The 22,029-nt window shown below is 45.9% G+C and overlaps 1 protein-coding gene across 8 annotated transcripts in view; it reads right to left on the minus strand.

Moving 5' to 3' along the window:
• Nucleotides 1-22,029, minus strand: part of ZCWPW1 (zinc finger CW-type and PWWP domain containing 1) — a 115,531-nt gene that overhangs the window by 84,186 nt on the left and 9,316 nt on the right. For all 8 annotated transcript variants that reach the window (XM_075907300.2, XM_075907297.2, XM_075907296.2 and 5 more), the window contains exons 4-5: nucleotides 9,509-9,587; nucleotides 7,064-7,130 (exon numbers count right to left, since the gene is read on the minus strand). In XM_075907300.2, coding sequence (XP_075763415.2) covers nucleotides 7,064-7,130; nucleotides 9,509-9,587 — 146 coding nt within the window. The remainder of the gene's footprint in view (nucleotides 1-7,063; nucleotides 7,131-9,508; nucleotides 9,588-22,029) is intronic.

Genomic DNA, 22,029 nt, shown 5'->3' on the forward strand with positions numbered 1-22,029 from the left:
ATGTGAACTGGTGGGACAAAATTCCTAATACGGAGGTTCTTAAGCTTTGTGATGTCATGGGCATGGAAGCAATGCTTATGAACAAGCAGTTTCGCTGGATTAGTCATGTTATGAGGATGGATGATACATGGATACCAAAGATGGTCTTCTATGGCCAGCTTGCTCATGGAAAGAGCTCTATCAGTGGTCAATATAAGCGCTATAAAGACATCTTAAAGGTCAATATGAAATCATGCAGCATGTATCCCAGACGAGGGATTTTTCTGGACTAAGGGAGGTCATTTCAGGCCCCCTACTGCCACCCCTGCCACTGAGCTTCCTGTCTTCCTGTCTCCCTTGCAGCCCAGCTGAGTCACATGCTGGCTCCTGGTGCTCCCCTCCCCTACAGCCCAGCTGAGCCATGCATCCAACTCCTGAAGCCCCCACCTCCTTTGCAGTCCAACTGAGTTGCACGCCAGTTCCCTGCACTTCCCCCTTGCAGCCCATCTGAGCCATGTGCCAATCCCCCATACCATCCCCCCACAGCCCAACTGAACAATGTGCCAGTCCCCCACACCTCCCACACACAGCTCAACTGAGCCGTGCACCTGTTCTCCACACCTCCCCCACACACACAGCCCAGCTGAACTGCTCTCCAGTCCCCCATACCTCCCCCATTCGCAGCCCAGCTGAGCCACACACCAGTTCCCCGGGCCTCCCCCCACCTGAACCACTCAACAGTTCCCGGTGGCTGCCCTCCTATCCCTCCAACCCCTTACTTGCTTTCACGCATTCCCTACAGGCAATACCTCAAGCTGCTCCTATTGGCGGATTCCCAAGCAGTAGGGAAAGGCTCCAGGAAATGTCCCAGACTCCTATTCCCCCAGGGTATGTCTACACTACCCTCCTAGTTCGAACTAGGAGGGTAATGTAGGCATACCGCACTTGCAAATGAAGCCCGGGATTTGAATTTCCCGGGCTTCATTTGCATAAGCGGGGAGCCGCCATTTTTAAAACCCCGCTGGTTCGAACCCCGTGCAGCGCGGCTACACGGGGCACGAACTAGGTAGTTCGAACTAGGAAGCCTAGTTCGTGAAATGAGGAGTAACGGTAGTTCGAACTAGGAAGCCTAGTTCGAACTACTTAGTTCGTGCCCCGTGTAGCCGCGCTGCACGGAGTTTGAACCAGCGGGGTTTTAAAAATGGCGGCTCCCCGCTTATGCAAATGAAGCCCGGGAAATTCAAATCCCGGGCTTCATTTGCAAGTGCGGTATGCCTACATTACCCCGCTAGTTCGAACTAGCGGGGTAGTGTAGATATACCCCCAGAGGGGAATCAGCAATGCAGCTGCTTCAAGCTGCATTTGGAGCCTCACAGCTTTTCAGGACATTTCACTGCTGCATGGGGACACAAGGACAGGAGATTAAAAATTGGGACTGTCTCGGAAAATCCGGGACAGATAGTCAGCATAACTATGGGCATTTCTACATCCTCCACTGTAATTTGTAATCTTCTGGTCTGGAAAGAAAGCCCCAGCATGCAGATCTCTGAACAGGCCACTGCTCCTGAAGATATGTGCATCATACACCTTTCCAGACCACGCCACTGTTATGTCTTGAAATGCCCACAGTGATCAACAAGTGCCTGACACACCATGAAGAAGTACCCCTTACAATTAATGTACTCTGAGGCAAAGTGGGGTAGTGTTACCATGGGAATAGGTGTGCCATCAATTGCCCCACCACAGTTTGGAAAGCACATATCAGCAAAGCCAGCCACTATGTCATCCACATTTCTCAGTCACAGTTCTATGAAGCAAAATGTAATTTATTGCCCTGCACACTTACATAAGTGCTACCCTAACTTCCCCACTCCAAACTGATTTGCAACTGAATGGTAGCAAATGGGGAGTCACCAGCTTCCATAAAGCAATAGCAACACACTTCTCTACCAAGAGAGCAGCTCTCTGCAGTGGTCTCCAACCTTTTTACACCCAAGATCACTTTTTAAGTCTCAGAACAGGCGAAGATCTACCACCCCGCCCCTTCCTTGAAGTCCCGCCCTCTCTATTCTCCTGTCCATCACTTGCTATCCCCTGCCCTTATACACTCTGTTAAACAGTTTATTTTTAAATTATGCAATATATAAAATTAAAATCAAGTTTATAGTTATGAAATAAATGGTCTGTTTTTAATTCATGCTATTTAAATGTCAAATGAAGCATTTACAATTATACATTTTGTTCTCTGCTATTTTGTAAATCTGAAATCAAGTACTGAGAATTATATATTTTTTCTTCCAATAACAAAGTCTCAGCGTGACACCTGTGACTGAACAGTATCTGCCAGTGTCTTGAAGTCTGGGTTGTAGTCTGCGATTGCTAGTCATATACAGTCCATCAGATGGGCATCTGTGATCCTGCGCTCAGCCTGGGAAGCTTGCTCTAGCACAGCTGGAGCTAGACACAGCCTCCCTGAGCTGAGTGCAGGGCAGCTGGGCTGGAGGGAAGAGAAGTGGCTGCCCAGCCAGCTGGCCATGGCACTCAGCCAGGGTGCACCAAGCTTCACGTGGGCAGGCGCAGAGGAGAAGCTGCCTGATCAGCTGGAGCGCGGGGCAGCCTCTTTCAGCTGAAAGCCACAGTCAGCTGGCTGGGGTGTTTCAGCCCTCCCAACCTCCCAGCTCCCACCATTCCTCGCAGCTACTCACTTGTATTGTTGCTCAGTGAGTAGCTGCTCCTCAAATGAGGAAATCTAATGTAAAAGTACTGCGCAGGCACGCGGTTCAGAGAGGGCTCAAGAGCTACTCTTAGAGCCCCTGAGATCTACCAGTAGATCGTGATCTACTGGTTGGTGACCACGGCTTTAGGGTGTCCTAACACACAGTTCAGGGGACAGCTCAGCACACAGCTCCAGGAAAGTTGCTTTATGCACCCAAAAGTTCTGTAGTTCTTCATCCCATACCTGGACAATGCCACCCCACCACTAAGTGCTGGTTTCTTACTAGCCCAAAAGCAAGTCTACGGTGCACAGCTGATCTGTGACAGCCCAATACAATGCCGATTTGGTTCTGTCCCCATCACCATTGTTGTCCGCATCCAAGTCTTACTCCTTTGCTATTAATTGCATACGTAGCTCTGCTGCAATGTGCGATGTTCTAGGCACTTTGAACACAACATGGGAGAGAATTGTGGGATCCATGATTTCTCACAGCAGATGCTGGAGTTTGTAGCAAGGACTGTCATTCAAGCAGTGTGAAAGTAAGCTGGAAGCCCAGGATGGGCTGGAATGAAAAGAGGTGGCTGATGGAACATTTTTCATGTTCCCAAAATGCATACCGCTACATTGCACATTCCCAAGGGGCTTAACAACTAAAGGTGACGCCAGGCACTGTGGGATGCTTACCTACATTGCTTTGCTCTATCTGAGGACAGAGTGCTAACAATGTGGGAAGGAAATATGGACAATGGAAGACAGAAAAACAGGTTTCACCAGTTTTCAGTTTTCTCTTTCTATAGACTGGGTGCTAACAATGTGGCCATGAAATGTTGACAATGAGTGACAGAAAACCAGATTTGATCAGTTTTCACTTTTGGCGACTTCTGCATGTCGACAGCCCTTTCATTGTCAAACCTTTTCAGTGTAGACATACCCATAGTTACAGAGAAGTGAAGAAAGAGGGAGAACCAGAAAGGAAATTTAAGAGATCTGATATCCAGTTCTCAGTTCTCACTGCTAAACAACATTTCCCTCTCCAAAGTTCACAAAAAAGCCCACGTACCTTGACTTCCTCTCCCACTGCTTCAAGCCTCCTCCCAGATCAATGTTCCCTCTAACTTTTCCATCAATGTGCAGAATAAATTTTATGTGCACTGAGATGTATGAATGTGCACCACCAGTAGAAATAAAACCTAGCTGTGGGCTCTCTGCTAATCAGCTGGGCCACACTTGAATCTCTTCTGAGTGGCCGCACAAGCACACAGCTTACAGGGAATACTGCTTTAGCCCCCAGTCCCCTCCCACAGCCAGGGATAGGACCCAGGAGTCCAGACTCCCATTCCTTCCTGGCTTCAATTTCTACATCACACTCCCCTGCCAGAACTTTAAATAAAATTCAGGATCCTGATCCTCCCTCTCCCCCATTCTCCCTAAAGAGTTGAGTAATAAACCCCAGGATTCCTGTCTCCCAGCCCCACCGCTGCTCTGATCTGTGAGAATGAATGGAAACATGAATTATTATTATTAATTACATCTAAAGTGGCAAGACCCCCCATTTGTCCCTGTGCTAGGCATAGCATGTACCACAGTCTTTGCCCCCAAAAGCTAACAGATTAATTTAGATTCTAATTAACGAGGGAAGGTTTTCATTTGGGAAAATTAATGAAGAAAATGGAAATGAAAACCCCAATCTAAATAAAACATTCTGTTTGGGGGGTCAACTTTAATTTGTTGCAGTGCCACATGGGAATGATGCAGCACAGTGGCTCAGTCACAGAAAGAGACCACATAGCATCCCGGGAGATGTAGTCCAGCTGAAGACCAGGGGCTCTCAGGAGAAACTGGAGCATGAATTAGGGATGTAAAATCCTGGTTAATCAGTTAAGTGGCTAAACATTAGCTTAGCCTAACATTTAACCAGTTAACCAAGCAGGATCTCCCCAGCCTATGGGGCGCTTTGGCTCCCCAAGGACAGAGGCTGCTCCAAACACCAGAGCAGGCCCTGACTAAGGGGCATCCAGGCCCACTATGGACAGGAGTAGCTCTGGACTAGAGCAGCCCTTGTCCACAGCAGGCCGCCTGCGGGGCTGGAACACCCCCCTGCCCATGGCAGGCAGGGAGCTAATCCAGCCCACATCCATTTACAAAACTTTCTCAAAGTCAGTGCCAGACTGTAGAACAGCCCGCCACAAGAACTAAGGATCATGCTAAACTCCCCATTTCCCACTCAAAGAGGCAAGCACCCTGCTCCGCCCTCCCTTTGTGGAAAGAAATATGGAATAGCAGTAGAGGCATTGCACAGCCCTACCAAAACAAGACACATGCAGTTATGCCTCTGGGGAGAAGACGAGAGAACAAATCACTCAAGACAAAATAGTACACCATCACCACCTAGTTGTTATGCTGTGCTTTTTGTCAGTAGAGCTCACACACAGCTTTACAAAAGAATGCAGTTTCCTTAGATTTAGACTAAGGTGATGAATCACAGAATACTAGAACTGGAAGGGACCTCAAGAGGTCATCAAGTCCAGTGCCCTACTCTCATGGAAGGACCAAGCAGCATCTAGAACAGGGGTGGGCAATAATTTTTGATGGGGAGGGGGCACTCCAAGATTTTGGAAAGTGGTCGAGGACTGCACTCTTCCATGATATTAATGGAGGAGATGCGGGCTCTGGGATGAAGGTTGGGTGCAGAAGGGAGCTTGGGATAAGGGATTGGAGTGCAGGAGGGAGAATAGAATCTGGGGGGGAGTTTGGATGAAAGAGGTGGTTGTGACCTAGGGCAGGAGACTGGAGTGCAGAGGTTTGGGATGTGACCTAAGGTAGGAGGGGACTATGATGTGGGGCAGGAGATTGGGGTTTCAGATCTGGGAGGGAGTATGAGTGTAAGAGGGGGACAGAGGGTTTCGGTATGTTTAGTGCGGGAGCAGAGAGTTGGGGCAGGAAAGGGCTGGGGTGCCAGAAGCGGGCTGTGGCCAAGAGACTTACTTGTCAGCTGTCAAACTAGCCTGCCTGCCTACAGAGTTTAAAATGTTTCCCAACCAGCCAGCCTACTTGCCTGGCCATGTGCTTCATGAATAATTGAGCCCAGGAGAGGGGGCGTGGTTCTTTTTGGCTGCCTGTTACTCCAACAAGCAGCTCACATTGGCTGGTCTTTGCCAGAAACCGGCCAATGGGAATGTGCTGGGGTGGGATGGCTCCTAAAACTTCCCCCCTCTCCTCCAGTTTTAAAACAGAAACAGAGCAGCTGTGTTTCGGCAGGTGCATGGGGCTGTGGGGCAATCTGGGGAGCCTGCCTGCCCACATCTGGTGGCTTGGTCGGCCGAATCAGGCCCATGGGCTGTATTTTGCCCAGGCCTGACTTTCATCATCCCTGACAGATGTTTGTTTAACCTGCTCTTAAATATTTCCAATAATGAAGATTCCACAACCTCCCCAAGCAATTTATTCCAGTGCTTAACCACCCTAACAATTAAGAAGTTTTTCCTAATGTCCATCCCAAACTTCCCATCTTGCAATTTAAGCCCATTTGCTTCTTGTCCTATCATCAGAGGTTAAGGAGAATTTTTTTCCCCTCCTCCTCCCTTTTAGGTACTATAAAGCTGTTATCATGTCCCCTCTCAGTCTTCTTTTTCAGACTAAACAAATCCAGTCCTTTCAATCTTCCCTCATAGGTCATGTTTTCTAGACCTTTAATCATTTTTGTGGCTCTTCTCTGGACTCTCTCCAATTTCACCACATCTTTCCTGAAATATGGTGCCCAGAACTGGACACAATTCTCCAGCAGTGGGATCAGTCCCTAGGCAGAAGAGAAGAGATCTGCTGCAGGACAGAAATTCTGCTGCTTGATTGACCCCTGTGTTCATTTCAGTTTTGGATTCCTTCATCTCTACCTCTAGTTGTTAAAGTTCCTAGACTCTCTGTTTTTCCTAGACTCTCTTTTAGATAACAAACCTCTCTCTCGTTTCCTCCCTGGCTTTCTCTTCAGAGCTCCCCACGCTCACACCCTGGCTTGCCTCTGTCATTCTTTTTCATGGGTTCTTTTCCCTCTGTTTCCATAGCTACAGATAAGGGATGCCTCCCCTACATTTACTCAGCTAGAACGATTTGGAAACAAATAGCTAGAAGGAGAACAGCAGTTTTGTAATCCTGGTAGATAGGCTTTATGACAGACCTTATGAAATTTGGACCAGCTCCTCCAATGGTGGAGGTCTGATTAAATGGAGTCACACCGGTTTACACAAGGCACGGACCTCGCCCTTTGACTCAAGGATGTATTTTTCAGGGTAACTTGCCCTTCAATCTTAATGCAAGGCATAATACAATAAACTGCTGACTGCAGGGATTGCCCAAAGACTGATATAAACTCACTTCTTTAAACCTTGTTGTTCGGCCACCTCAGAAACTTCTGCCTGGTGAAATGTCCTCTTGGACTCTTCTGCAAATTGAGACAGAGCCCTGTGTAAATACTCACACATTTTATCTGGCAGCATGTGGTTATAATTTCATGACACATCACACATTGAAAATGTTTGATGTTGATCCAAGTAATAATTGGACTCTGGAGCAAAATGCATTTTCGGATTCCAACAGGTTTTCTGCGTATTACCCTATCAGCTACACAGGCTGCATCTCTGCAAAGTGACTAGCGGCATAGCACAATCAAGTAATACAGTAAAACTCCAATGGTCTGGCATCTGATGGTCCGGCACTCCTGATGGTCCAACACCATCAGGAACCCGGAAGTGCTCCAGGCAGTCGGACCACTGAAGCTGCTCTGCCCTTAGATTCCCTGATTCTGCTGCTGCTAAAACTGACCAGCAGCTGAATCGGGGAAGCCAGGGGCAGAGCAGCTGGAGTGCTGCCAGTTAGGTCCCGTAGCGCTGCCCCTCGGGGCTGTGGGACCAACCCGGCAGCACCCCAGCTGTCCCCGATTCAGCCGCTGCTGATACTGACCAGCGGCTGACTCCAGGAAGCCCAAGCCAGAGCTGCTCTTCCCCGGCTTCCTGGAATCAGCCCCTGATCAATTTCAGCAGCAGCTGACTTGGGTAAACCTGGGACAGAGCAGCTGGGGTGCTGCCAGGTTGGTCCTCGCAGTGCCGCACCTCGGCGCTGTGGGGACCAACCCGGCAGCACCCCAGCTGCTCTGTCCCAGGCGTCCCGATTCAGCTGCTGTTGAAACTGACCAGTGGCTGACTCCAGGAAGCCGGGTCAGAGTAGCTCTGCCTCGGGCTTCCTGGAGTCAGCCACTGATCAGTATCAGCAGCAGCTGACTTGAGGACACCTGGGGCAGAGCAGCTGGGGTGCTGCCGGGTTGGTCCAGTAGCGCCACTCCTCGGCGCTGTGGGACCAACCTGGCAGCCCCCCAGCTGCTCTGCCCCAGGCGTCCCCAAAAGCAGCTGGGGTGCTGCTGGGTTGGTGTCGCAGCGCCAAGGGTCGGCGCTACCCGACCAACCTGGCAGTACTTCAGCTGCTCTGCTGCAGGCGTCCCTGATTCAGCCGCTGCTGAAACTGACCAGCAGCAGCTGAATCAGGAATGCCTGGGGCAGAGCCGGACTATCGGAGGGGAGGCTATGAGGAGTCTGGGGTGGCATCCACCCCACCCCAGACCCCTCATAGCCCCCCCTTCTGATAGTCCGGCATATCTGATAATCCGGCACCCCCTGGGTCCTAAAGGTGCCGGATTATCGGAAGTTTACTGTAATACAAATAAATAATATCTAGATCTTCTGTAGCACTCCTCATAAGAAATTTCAGTGTTTTACAAAGGAAGTCAGCATCACTAGTCCTATTTTACTGGTGTGCAAACTGAGAAACAGAGCAGGGAAGCAATTTGTCCGAGGTCATCAAGCAGACCATGTTTCCTGAGTCCCAGCAAGCAGCTCTATTCATGCAGCCACACTGCCATTGCTGCAGCAGTTACATTTTGCATGCCCCAGGTTAAGCATGTGCTTGAGTTTTTAGAGGATCAAGGCCAGAGATTTATTTGCTTTAAGGCCAGTAGGGAGCATTATGCTCACCCAATCTGATCTTATGCCTAATACAAGTTGTGAATTGCCACCAAGTGATTCTCCTGCATTGAGCTAGTTAGTAAACAGAAAGGCAGGCCAAGCCTAAACTAGGAAAGTTATGCACTGCTGATAACCACTGATTTTTGCTAGCACAGCTCAGGACTGAAGTCATTCAAAAGTCAGCCTGAAATTCAGGGAAGTTTCCATCTTTATAACTCCACACTAGGACCTAAATTTGAAAACACACACACAAATATTTCTGTAGGAACCTTACAGTGCTATGGGACTGATTCTTTGGGAGAAATAACTTTCCATAACCTCAATTTCATGATTCCTTGTTTCTGACCGAAATGATTTCTCACAGTCAACATAAAGTGAGGGGTGGCGACACTTAATTTGCAAGAAACTTAATGTGCTTTGGCAGGTTGAAATATACCAGCACGTGTGATTGTGACATGGTGGCCTTGTTTTGACATGCCAAAGAAACAAAACTGTCTTAGTTGGGCCAGAGCCAGATCCTCAGCTGGTATAAAAAACCCTCCCTCCCTCAAGGAAGCAATGTTAATTTACTCCAACTAAGAATCAGGACTCATTATGTTTTTAAACCGCTAAAATCCTAGCTTTCCAGTGTGTTGAGGACATATTTTAGTTAAAGTATTTCCTGTTAAAAGGGACAGGAGAAATATCTACAAAATGTCTGGCTCATCCAAATAAATATTTCATAGGGCACCAATTTAGCTGTTTTCATTTTAGGCTTCATTTGATCAGCTGTCCTGGGGTTGCTTAAGAGGTCCAGTGGACTTACCCATGCACTCTTGCAAGGACTTCTGCAGCGCTCGCTGGACGATTTCCTCAAAATGCAAGTCAGTGAGGTGACACATCTCCTACAAACAGTTGCACAGGTGCAGTGACAGACAAACAGCAGGACCCGTAATAACTGGACTTAACTCTAATAGCGATCCAATGGTTTTCTTTTCATTAAGCACATTTAGACTTGCTCTATTCTGTTAGGGCATGCCTACACAACAGGACTAAAGCCAAAATAAGCTACGCAACTTGAGTTATGTCAATTGCGTAGCTTAAATCGAAATAGATTTTGACACTCTGCACAGCAGGAAGTCTGAAAAAGAGCACGCTTCATCCAACTTCCCTTACTCCCCGTAAAATGAGGGTTACAAGAGTCAGAGTAAGAAGTCCTCCAGCTCAACATTATTTCAATATTATGTCGAAATAACCTCTTGCTGTGTAGACACAGGCTATGTTATTTCAGAATAATGTTAGTTATTCCAAAATAACGCTGCTGTGTAAATACGGCCTTAGGGTATGTCTACACTGCCACCATAGTTCGAACTAGGGTGGCTAACGTAGGCATTCGAACTTGCAAATGAAGCCCGGGATTTAAACATTTGCATGTTCCTGGGCCATTTTTAAATGCCCCATAGTTCGAACTACCTGCCCGCAGCTACACGCGGCACGGACTAGGTAGTTCGAATTAAAGCTCCTAATTCGAACTACTGTTACTCCTCCTGCAATGAGGGAGTAATGGTAGTGTGAATTAGGAGCCTTAATTCGAACTACCTAGTCCGTACCTCGTGTAGCCGCGGGCAGGTAGTTCAAACTCCGGTGCATTTAAAAATGGCGGCGCCCGGGAACATGCAAATAAAGCCCGGGATATTTAAATCCCGGGCTTCATTTGCAAGTTCGAATGCCTACGTTAGCCACCCTAGTTCGAACTATGGTGGCAGTGTAGATATACCCTTAGAGAGTAAACTCAGGGATGCCTCTGCACTCTGAGTTGTTTTCATGATATTGGGCTTATGAGATTGCTTTTAAGGCTATATAACAACATGCTTTGCTAATTGTTACTTTCAGTCACAAGCTGGGACATTACTATTAACAGTGCTGTCAGAGAGACACTTCAAATCCTAGGAAATAATATTATTAATATTTAATGCAACTACTTAGCACTTTTCCTACTGAAAGCACTTTGTATGCTTTAAGCCTCAGAACATCCCTTGCAGGGTAGGTTATTTGTTTTGGGGTACACCCCAAGTGTGAGATTAGGTTCCCATACAGGAAGAGGCAATCCCCACTCCAAAGATTATACAAACTAAATAGATAAGAAAGGGTGTATTGTTATCCCTTTGTTACAGGTAGAAAACTAAGGTACAATGAAATGGAAGGCCCGATTTTCAAAGGTAGCAAGGAGGGAGCCTAAAAATACACATACAACTTTTTAGAGGCTTAGATACTTATACACAGCTGGCTCAGAGTCACTTTCTACTCCAATAGTGGGCAAACTGTGGTCAACGGGCCACATGCAGCGCACTGGGGCTCCACCTACAGCCCTATAGACCCCCTTCTGCCCTCCTCCCCCATGCACCTCTTGCATACTGGGGCACCAGAGCCCCACAGTTCCTACACCTCCCCCTTCTTCCCAGCACTTTCAGAGCACCCCGAATTGCCTGTACCCACTCCTTTCCCTCCCCAGAACTGGAAAGCCACAAATCAGCCGTTCGCTGCTGTTCAAGCTCTGGGAAATAAGGGGAGGAGCAAGGACAGAGCAGGGTAGGAAGTGTGGGGCTCCGATGCCCCAGTCCACAAGAGGCAGGGGGCGAACAAGATCTGTGGGGCTGCAGGTGGAACCGCAGTGAGCCATGGGCTGCTGCAACCCACTGAGATGAAGGAGGGCCACACTCATGTGGCCCACTCACTGTTCTTGGTTGCCCATCGCTGTTCTACTCAGTGATCCCAAATCTGAGAAAAATGAGGGAACAACAGTTCTCTGAATGACCAGGGGATTACAGAAGACACCTTGTCAAAGCAAAATCTGTGCCTCATTTTTTAGCATTCCACGTTTGCACCTAATCTTGGTGTCTACTTTTTTAAGGGAATTTTGAAAATTCAGAAAGGGTACAGAGAATAGCCACAAAAATTATCTGGGAGCTGGGGAACAGGGCCTTGCAGTGACAAACTTTAAAATCTTAAAGTTAAGTTTATCAAAAAGAAGATCAAGAGATGATTTGATCAATACTTTAATGCGGAGAAAATACTAGATAATAAATGGCTTTTTATTCTAGTGGAAGAATGCAGAACAAAAAAAAAAAAAGCCCAATGGCTGGAATTTAAAGTCACACACGTTCAAATGAGAAATGAGGCATAATATTTTTAAGCAGTCTAGGTGAACAAACTCCCAAGTGCAGAGGTGAAGCCTCCATTTCTAGAAACCTTCTAAACCAGACTGTAGACTTTATGGAAGATGCTTTAGTCCCACACATATGATTAGGCTCCATACAGTGAACATGTGTGAAATTCTATGGTGTTATATGGAAGGTAAAGCTAGATAATCTAATCGTCTCTTTTGGTCGCAGAATCTATGAGATGGAGTGAGATTCTTCATATAACAACACACCAATAGCTCAGGGATGAACAGGAATATCAAATGAGCACAAGAGATCAAATCCTGAAATGCAATTGAAAGTCCATCCTGACCCAGGATAGACACTGGGTAGGGTCTGGCTTTTCTTCAGACTTTGACAACACTTTTTGGGTCAATGAAGTCAGTCATTTAATTGAAAATAGCAATGTTAGAATCATTAAGTTAGAGTTTAAGGTCCTAAAGCTGGAGTGGGGAACTTTTTTTCAGTCAGGGGACACACACAAGTGAGAAGCAAACAAAAAAAACCCCAAAAAACTATCCCTGACTGACGTTGCCCCCGACTAAGGAGAAAGACACTTCCCACATTCCCCTCGCACACTAGAGCTTAAGGGGACATGTCCAAGTTAGCAGGTTTTGTGTGCTCCAGCCTTACAAGGGAGATGGCTGCAGTCCTCTCTAAAAAAAGCATGCCAAATGCTCGACTGGTATACTGCAGCTAGGCTGATTTACACCAAATTTATCCCACAGATCTGAGTTTGAGGAAAGGGCCGTCCTATGAGTATATGAAAAAATGTATTTAGAAAGTGGTGTAATAGTGTTAGCCATTTCCTGTGTCCATCTTTTTAGCCTGCAGCGACTCTGCAATGTTGTTCCTTCATCCAGGCTCCTCCATAACTTCATAAGGGCTCATGTCCAGTAATAACACCCCCCTTTTGTTGGGTCAGGTTTATTCACATAAGGTCTCTTTCACCCTGGTCCCACACTGAGAGCAGACATTGAGATCTGTCTTACTGATCCTTCCTGTCCTAGTCTTCTCTATGGGTCTCCTTCGATAGTGGTGTCTCATCTGCCTTCCCAAACTCACGGCCCTGCAGGAGCCTTTTATGCCAGTATCTGCAGGCATGTTCCAATACCCACCTGTGAACCCTTCTCTCTCCAAAACTTCTTATATATCCCAGGCCTGATGGGGTCCCTTTGCATTTCCCGCACTTGGGGAGAAGAGTTGGCTATTGGAACAGGCTGAGCTGAGCCCATCTCTCCTTAAAAGGACCCACCACCCTGTGACAGGGAGCAAATAAAGATTGTTGTGTCATGATCTATTTAGCAAATGATTCATGGATTCATACAGGGTACATCTACACTAGCCCCCTAGTTCAAACTAGGGAGGCTAATGAGGGTGACCGAAATTGCAAATGAGGTGCGGGATTTAAATATCCCGCGCTTCATTAGCATGTTCCCAGGCGGTCGCCATTTTGGAAACTGACTAGCCCGGAATAACTGCCTGCGTCTACACGCAGCAGTCAAATGGGAGTTCGAAGTAAACCCCTAAATCGAATTAGCTGTTACTCGTTGTGGAATGAGGTTTAACAACTAACTCAAGTGAAGGGGTTTACTCCGAACTCCCACATTTTCAGGCCAGAACCATTACAATCCTCCTCTCTAATCTGACCTACATAACACAGACCAAAGAATGTCCACAAATTATTCTTGCATCAAGATCAATATTTCTGTTTGAGCTAGAATGTATCTTTTAGAAGTATAAATAATCCTCATTGTGAAAAGTATTAATTCTCCATGTGACAGAGAAACCATCATGTCCCTACATCAGTGGTTCCAATGGTTTCATCAGGGGTTCCTCCCTGTTAAAATGCTGCACCTTATTTCCAGTCTGAATTTGTGAAGCTTCAACTTCCAACCATTGGATCTTGTTTCACTTTTGCTTACTACTTTGAAGAACCCGTAAACAAATATTTAACTGTAGAGACTTCAATCATGTTCTGCCTTTTCCTGCCTCATACCACACAAAAATACAGAAAGCCATGGAAGAGGACTAAAAACAATGCTCAGACTGGAAATGTTGATGTTTGCTCATCTCAAAGAACATCAGTTACAGGAAGGTGAGTAACCTCCTCTTCGAGAGAGAGACATCCCTGGGGGTGCGCCACAGTGGGTGACTGCAAAGCAATACATGTTATGGAGTCAGGGACTTCTGATCAGGTAAATATGCTATTTGTAAAACAGCTTTTGCTAATCTAGTATTATGGAGAGGTCCCAAGTTAAGTGCATAATGTTTTGCGAAGGTGTGTTCTGATGCCCACGTAACTGCTGCGCATATGTCATTGATGGGAACTTTTCTGAGGTAAGCAACCAAGGTGGCAACCGCTCTCATCGAGTGTGCCCGGATTGAGGTAGGTGGTGGTAAGTTATTAAGTGAATAACATGTAGCAATGCAGTCAGAGATCCAGTGTGATAATCTTTGTGATGATATTTGACTCCCTCTGTTATGATTGGCAATGGAAACAAAGAGTCATGGAGATGACCTGAATGGTTTTGACCTGTGGATATAGAAGGAGAGCGCCCTCCTGACGTTCAGGGTATGCATTTGTGTTTCAAACGCATTGGCATGAGGTTTTGGGAAGAATACAGGTAAGTGTATGGTTTAGTTAAGGTGGAAAGAAGAGCGCACCTTGGGCATGAACTTGGGATGTGGTTGCAGGGAGATTTTGTCCTTGAAAAAGATGGTAAATGGTGGGTCTGCCATTAGGGCGCCCATCTCCCCCACTCTACATGCTGAGGTTATTGCCACCAGGAAAGCTGTCTTCACGGTTAGGTGGAGTAAGGAAGATGTGGCCATCAGGTCAAATGGTGGTTTTGTGAGTGTTGTTAATACCATGTGCAGGTCCCATAGTTCCCTAGAGGCTGCGATATCTGGGGATAGGGCCTGTAGCCCTTTTAGAAATTGCTTAGTAGTGTCATCCACAGGCGTATGGAAGGTTGTTATTGCTGCCAAGTGGACTTTGATCAAGCTGAGGAAGAGTTGTGCTTGCTTGAGATATAGTAGGTACTCTAGGATTGTGGGAAGCGGAGCATCGTGGGGTGGGGTGTTGTGGGCGGCTGCCCAGTGTGTGAAGCGGTTCCATTTATTAATGTATGTTTTTCTCACTACAGGAGCCCTGCTGTGTAGGGGTATATCTACACTACAGCGTTATTTCAAAATATCTTATTTTGAAATAGTTAATTCAAAATACGTTATTTTGAAATAATGCATCTACACATAAAATGCATTTTGAAATAGCATTTTGTAGACAAGGAAGCAGGGAAACCTGAGACCCGGCTGTCCGGGGGCGGAGGGGTGGAGCCCTTTAAGCACAGACCTCAGTTAGCCTCAGGCAGCAGCCCCACACAGTAAGTCCTGACCTGGTGCCCTGCCGGAACTGGTTCCGGCCAGCCTTAAATGCGATTCAGAGTCCACTCAGTGTGGACGCACTATTTCAAAATATCAAAATATTTCTCCTGCAATGAGGTTTAACAGGTAGTTCGAAATAGGGCTTTATTTCGAACGCCCGTTTCACTGCCGCGTGTAGACACGGGCAGTTATTCCGGGCTTGTAAATTTCAAAAAATGGCGCCCGGCCGGGAAGATGCAAATTAAGTGCGGTATATTTAAATCCTGGGCTTGATTTGCAATTCTGAATGCCTACATTTGCAGCCCTATTCCGAAATAGGCTGCAAGTGCAGATACCTTAAGAGATGGCCCAAAAATGAAGATCTGGATTTGGTTCTGTACTTCAACCTCTTCCAGCAGTTTGGTGTTATCTGAGATAACTCAGCTCTGTAGGGCCTGGTCTACACCAGCTTAAGGTACGCCATCCAACTATGCAAAATCTGTAGCTAGATTAGGCTAACCTTAAGCCGAGCTGCCGCAGCATCTACACTGTGGGAGGCCAACAGGAGCACATGTTTATGTCAGCTTCCCTTACTTTTTACAGGATGAGAAGTACAGGATGCCAGTGGTGGCTGCCCTCAGTGTTCAATTTGGGGGTCTACACTAAATCCACTAAATCGAATGCTAGAAAATCAACATAACAGATATGCCCTAACATATTATGAAATATCATAATGAAAATAAAATCAGAATACTTCTTTATGTAATATATTTGCTTTATTTTTATTATCAGTTCAGTTATACATTAATACATAAATGTATGTATTCTGTAGAGGATCTGTCATCCATGGGCAAAATTGAACTGTACTACTCACATAAAAGTCAGCTATGTTGTTAGGATGTGGGAGACATAACTCTAAATACTCTTGGGAGTTTGTGTCTGTTAAGTTGTCAGCTAGAGTGTTGCAGTAATATAGAAATGGGGGTATGTCTACACTACCCTCCTAGTTCGAACTAGGAGGGTAGTGTAGACATACCCTGGGTTATTTATTTAATAATAATAATATTAGTTTCGTTTGACCCAGACCCTACATCTGAAAATCAGTTGTACAACTATCAAAACTAATTATTTTCTTAATATGAAAGTGAAAATCTATCATTAATATTCTTTTTAGAACATGGTGACTTCTATCAATATGGGAAAGAGATCAAGAGACAGTGGTAGAAAGTACCCAAGTGGGAGTAAGAAGAGTGCTTTAAACAAGTATTTTAGCAGACCTGTTTCTACTGTTGAGCCAGAAGAGCTCATTGAAGATGCAGATATGGTTGAAAATTCTCCAGTAAAACATATGACACAGACAGAGAACAACAGCAGTGACGAAGAATTTGAAGAGCCAAATCAGTCTGAAGAAGACACTCAAGACAATCAAGGTGAAGAAAAGACTACAAATAGGGTTGTAACTGATGCTGAAGATACTGACGGTCAAGAATGCTTTTCTGATAATAAAGATGCGAGTGGTTTAGATCCAGAGCAGAAAGGCAACTTCAACTCTGCTGACCAAATAGAAATATCTGATGATCCTGCAACTTGGCCAGAATACATTACCCGGCATATCAGAGAGTATTTAGTAAAACAAGGGCCACCTAAAATTATTGTAGAAGATTTCCCTAAAAATAAGACTGGGAAACATTTTTCAAAGTTTCACTGCAAAAGGAAACTTTCAAATGGTGAAACCGTAACTCATCCATGGGTGATATACTCAGTGTCAGCCAACAAGATCTTTTGTTATTACTGTAAGATTTTTTGCTCTAATGTGGCAAGTTCACTAGCATGTAATGGTTTTAATGTCTGGTCTAATATTCATACAAGATTGGCCAAGCACGAAAACTCAAAAGGACATTTACAAGCTATGCTTAGTTGCTGCGACCTTCAGCAAAGGTTATCTGTTGAAAAAAACATTGACTCAATACAACAAAAACTTATTGACCAAGAAGCAAAATGCTGGCATCAAGTTTTTGAGAGACTAGTCGCTGTAATTCAGTTGCTAGCAGAACGAAACTTATCATTTCGTGGGTTTGACAAACGGCTGGGAACATCACACAAGGGAAATTTTCTTGGAGTTATTGAATTACTGGGAAAGTTTGACCCAGTGATGCAGGAACATTTACGAAGAATCCAGAAGTCAGAAATACAGGACCATTATTTAGGAAAAAACATTCAAAATGAATTTATTAGTATTGTAGGGGATTCCATAAACATGAAATAATAGCTCGAATTAAGGCTGTTAAGTATTTTGCTATTATACTGGACTGCACTTCTGACATTAGTCATCGAGAACAAATGTCACTGACAATTTGGTATGTGGCTGATGGTGTATCACCAATTATTCTGGCAGGAATATATGAACATTTCATTAAGTTCGTAGTAGTAGAAAGCAGCACAGGTGACTATTTGTACAATATCCTTTTAAGGGAACTCAAAGACCTGGGATTGGACATTGCAAATATCCGTGGGCAGGGCTATGACAACGGTGCAAATATGAAGGGAAACATATCAGGTGTACATGCATTATTTCTGAAAACAAACCCAAGAGCTTTTTTTATACCATGTGCATGTCACAACTATAATCTCATTTTGGGAGACATGGTCAAAACATATCCAGATGTGATGAGTTTCTTTGGAGCCTTGCAGCATATTTACAACCTTTTTTCTGCATCTACTAAAAGATGGACTATTTTTAGAAAACATGTTACAGGCCTTTCTGTAAAGCCTCTTTGACAAAACACAATGGGAATGTAGAATGCAAAGCATCAAAGCTCTGTGGTACCAAACAGGGAAGTTTTATGATGCACTCGTAGAGGTAGCAGAAACAATTGATGATGCTCAAGCAAAAAGTGATGCTGAATTGCTAGCTACTTAAATGAAGGATTATAAGTTTTTGGTTTTGCTAGTTTTCTGGCATGATTTACTTTTTCAAGTAAATTTTGTGAGCAAGGAATTACAGAGTGATACAATGGATGTTTCTGCAGGAATTTCTTCATTCGAAAAGCTTTGTAACTGGTTAAAAATATACAGACAGAAGGGTTTTCAAGAAGTGTTAATTGGTGCCAATGAACTTGCCAAAGATCTAGATGTGACTCCAGTTTTCCAGACTAAATGCTTGTGCAAACAAAAAAAACAATTTGAGTACGAGTTTGCAGACGAGCCTTTTCCTGATCCAAAAGAAGCTTACAGAATGCAGAGCTTCAATCAAGTATTAGACAAAGCTTTATAGTCACTTGAACCAAGGTTTGAACAGTTGCAAAAGCATGTGAGTTTATTTGGATTTTTATGCGAATTCAAAAATCTTCCCAAGGACACCATACGAAAATCTGCTGCAGATCTGGAACTCGCACTGACAGATGTGAAACTAGTGGAGGAAAACGAACAAGTTTCAACTGTAAAATCAGTTGACATAAAAGGCTACATGCTTTGCAAAAAACTGGAAGCATTACAGCCAATTCTTCCGTCTGATTATGGAAACCCCCTAAAAACGCTTCAATTTCTTGCATCTAATAACCAATCAACAGCATTCCCAAATTTATTTATAGCAATTCGAATATTACTGACTATTCCAGTAACTGTAGCCTCAGGAGAGAGGAGCTTTTCGAAGCGAAATCTAATTAAAACATATCTGCGATCAACAATGCAGGAAGACCGATTAAACAGTTTGGCAATCATGTCAATTGAATGCGAAGTAATGAAGAGCTTAGAGTTAGGCAATATACTGAAAGATTTTGATGAACAAAAAGGAAGGAAGATAAAGTTTTAAAAACATATGAGTGAGGTGTGCAATAAAGTCCCGCTTTGTTGCCTAGGCTAAGGGAATAATGATTCCAACATTCAAAATGGAGTCTGACAGGTTCCATTTTACATTTCATTTCACCTCAGAGCTGTTTTCCCACCAAAACCTAAAAGAGTGTGCACACTAAAAAGCTTTGCACCCTGTACTCTAGGCAGTGCACATGGTCCTACCACTCTGCACTCCTTCCCATTCTGATGTGCATGCATCCAAGCTGTGCACTCAGCCCCACTTTTCAGTGCACACACACCATACTTTGCACCCTACTCACTAATCCTGTTTTCCCGCCTTTAAATGTTTGGTTCTGAGGGGAACTCAGGTTCGTCTATCTGTCTGTAGTCTGGTTAGGTTTGTGTCTTCATTTGTCTTCCCTGTGACATTCCATCCTATGCCTGTGGATGTTTGGTTAGGGTTTTGAGGCCTAGCTCGTGGTGCTGTGGCAGCTCTGTGTGTGGGAACGCCCCACACAGAGGATTACTGGCAGGTGCCTATTGGACTGGAACTCTATTGCTCATCTACTAAACCCTGCCTACCGGACGGGTCTGTGAAGCTGAAGGGCTGACGGGAGCTTCATCCGGAGGAGCCAACCCACGGCAGAGACAAAGATCCAGGAAGTGTATCTGTTCCGCAGGACAGACCAGCGCTTCGAGGGATCTCCCTGCTTATCCTCTCCTAAGGCTTTCAATTAGCCAAGGGATTGTAGGTCGCAGGCATCAATCACCAGATCATCGCTTCAAGGGATCTCCCCTGCTGATCCTCTCCTAAGACTTTCAATTAGCCAAGGGATTGTAGGTCGCAAGCATCCATCGCCGTCTCCTATTCTGTGTAAAGTATACCCCTTTTGTGTATGGGACCTTTCTATCTTTCTTTCTTCTGGGATAGGGTGGGTTTGTTGCAGTTACTTGTTGCTGTGTGCCTTTAACTTTCAAATACATGGTTTGGCCCTAAACCTTGTCTGGCCTGATTTGTGATTCTCAGTCCAGCGGTGATAGATACGTAATACCAGGCCGAATCTGGCTTCTGTGTGGGGACAGCCTTAGGCTTTGATTAATTGCTTAGGCTCCACAGCAATTGCATACCTAAGTCTCCCAGGTAACAGCTTAACCAACTTGATATTTATAATATATGCCGCAATGTACCAAAACTTCTGTATGTGGTTGTGGCTTGTTGGTTGTGGTTTGTTGTGGTGGGTTTTTTTTCTCAACAAATCCTGGGTGGTGGGGGGCCCCGCCAAAACTGTTCGAATTAGGCCCCGCACTTCCTAAAGCCAGCCCTACTTGTGCCTCATTCTTCCCTCACATCCTTCCACTTACCCCTCCCTAACCCCCTTCCTGGTGTAAAATAAAATACACATATTTTCATACATACAAACTCTCTTTATTTAACAAAACGGGGAGGGGAATGAAACTCTGGTGAGACTGGAGAAAGGAGGTGGGAGAAGGGAGTGAGAGGGTGGGAGAAGGGAGTGAGAAACCTGGGAGGAGGGAGATGGAAGGGGAAGCAAGGGGAAGAAGGGGGAGGGGAAGCTCAGGGCTCACGCTTGGGGGATCTCGCGAGGCCAACTGTCTCACAGCACCGCGGGTGCGGGGGCCTCGGTGTCCCTGAGGGGATGGGGAGAGGATGGAGGGTGTGGAGGAGGTGAAGGAAGAAGCAAGAGGAGGAGTGGGAGGAGGAGCGGTAGCTAGGGAGGCAGCAGGTGCTGGAGCGGCAGGAGGCAGCACGCTCTGCACCAGGGTCTGCAGGTGCTGGCAAATGGTTTGGCTGTGTAGACGCTAGGAAAGTTATTTCGAAATAACGGCTGTTATTTCAAAATAACTTTGCTGTGTAGACATATCCAAGGAGGACGTTGCACACCTGTTGTGAGCACTGCAATTCTATGCCCATGAACCATCAAGGTACCTCACCTTGAGGTGGAGAGTTTGGAATTGAGGGTGAGGAGACGTGGTTCCCCATTGATAAAGTATGGCTGGATTGCATGGGAATGTGATCGGGAGATATCAGGCCATCCTGTGTAGGAGGAGAAACCATGGTTGTCGAGGCTAGCAGGGTACTATGAGGATGACTTTTGCTTTGTTCCTCTTTGTCCCTTTATAAGGATTCTGTTGAGGAGGGGAAAGGGGGGAAACGCATAAAGTAGGGGTGAATCTCTGAGGATGAGAGTGTCCCCAAGGGATTGCTTATCCATGTCCACTCTGGAGCAATACATTAGGCCTTTCTTGTTGGTTGTGGTGGCAAATAGGTCTATGTGGGTGTGACGTAGTGGGGGTACTTGCTGGGCTGTGGTGACCTCTGCTGTCTGGAGCAGGACCCAGCAGGGAAAACCTCACTATGCAAAGGTGATGCCAAACTGGTTGAACCAGATACCCCCCATAGAGAGGAACAAAGGAAGGTGGAGGCTGCCCTGGCTGGGGGGCAGGGCTGGAAGAGAGTGAGTTGAGTGGCGGGCTGGGAGCATGGAGGAGACAGCCTAGGGAAAGGGGCTGGAGTTTAGGGGCCCAGTCTCCCCCATCTCAAGGGGGCCTGAGGCATCCTAGCCCAGCTCTGTGACCAGATTCCATCTGTGCTGTGCTGTATCCTGGAGAGGCAATAACCTTCCTCTATTCCACCGGCTGGTGCAGTCTGTTTGTGCCATTTCGGGGTGCAGGAGATGGGGGACCCCCAACGCGCCGTCACAGTGGGGATAACCCCATTATTTGAATATGTGTCTGAGAACGGCTAGCTCCCATTTGTGATCCTGGGGCAGGGCTTTGCTGAGGGCATCTGCTATTGTATTGAGGGCCCTGGGGAGGTGGCATGCACTTAATGTCTCATGCCAGGCACCAATTCCAGAGTGTGATGGCCTCCTTGCAGAGGGTTTGTAACCAAGCACCTCCTTGCCTGTTTATGTAGAACATACATGCCATATTGTCCATATATATTCTGATGTGGTATATGGAAGTA

Source organism: Pelodiscus sinensis, chromosome 22, assembly GCF_052426305.1.
Source record: "Pelodiscus sinensis isolate ZL-2025 chromosome 22, ASM5242630v1, whole genome shotgun sequence".
NCBI lineage: Eukaryota > Metazoa > Chordata > Testudines > Trionychidae > Pelodiscus > Pelodiscus sinensis.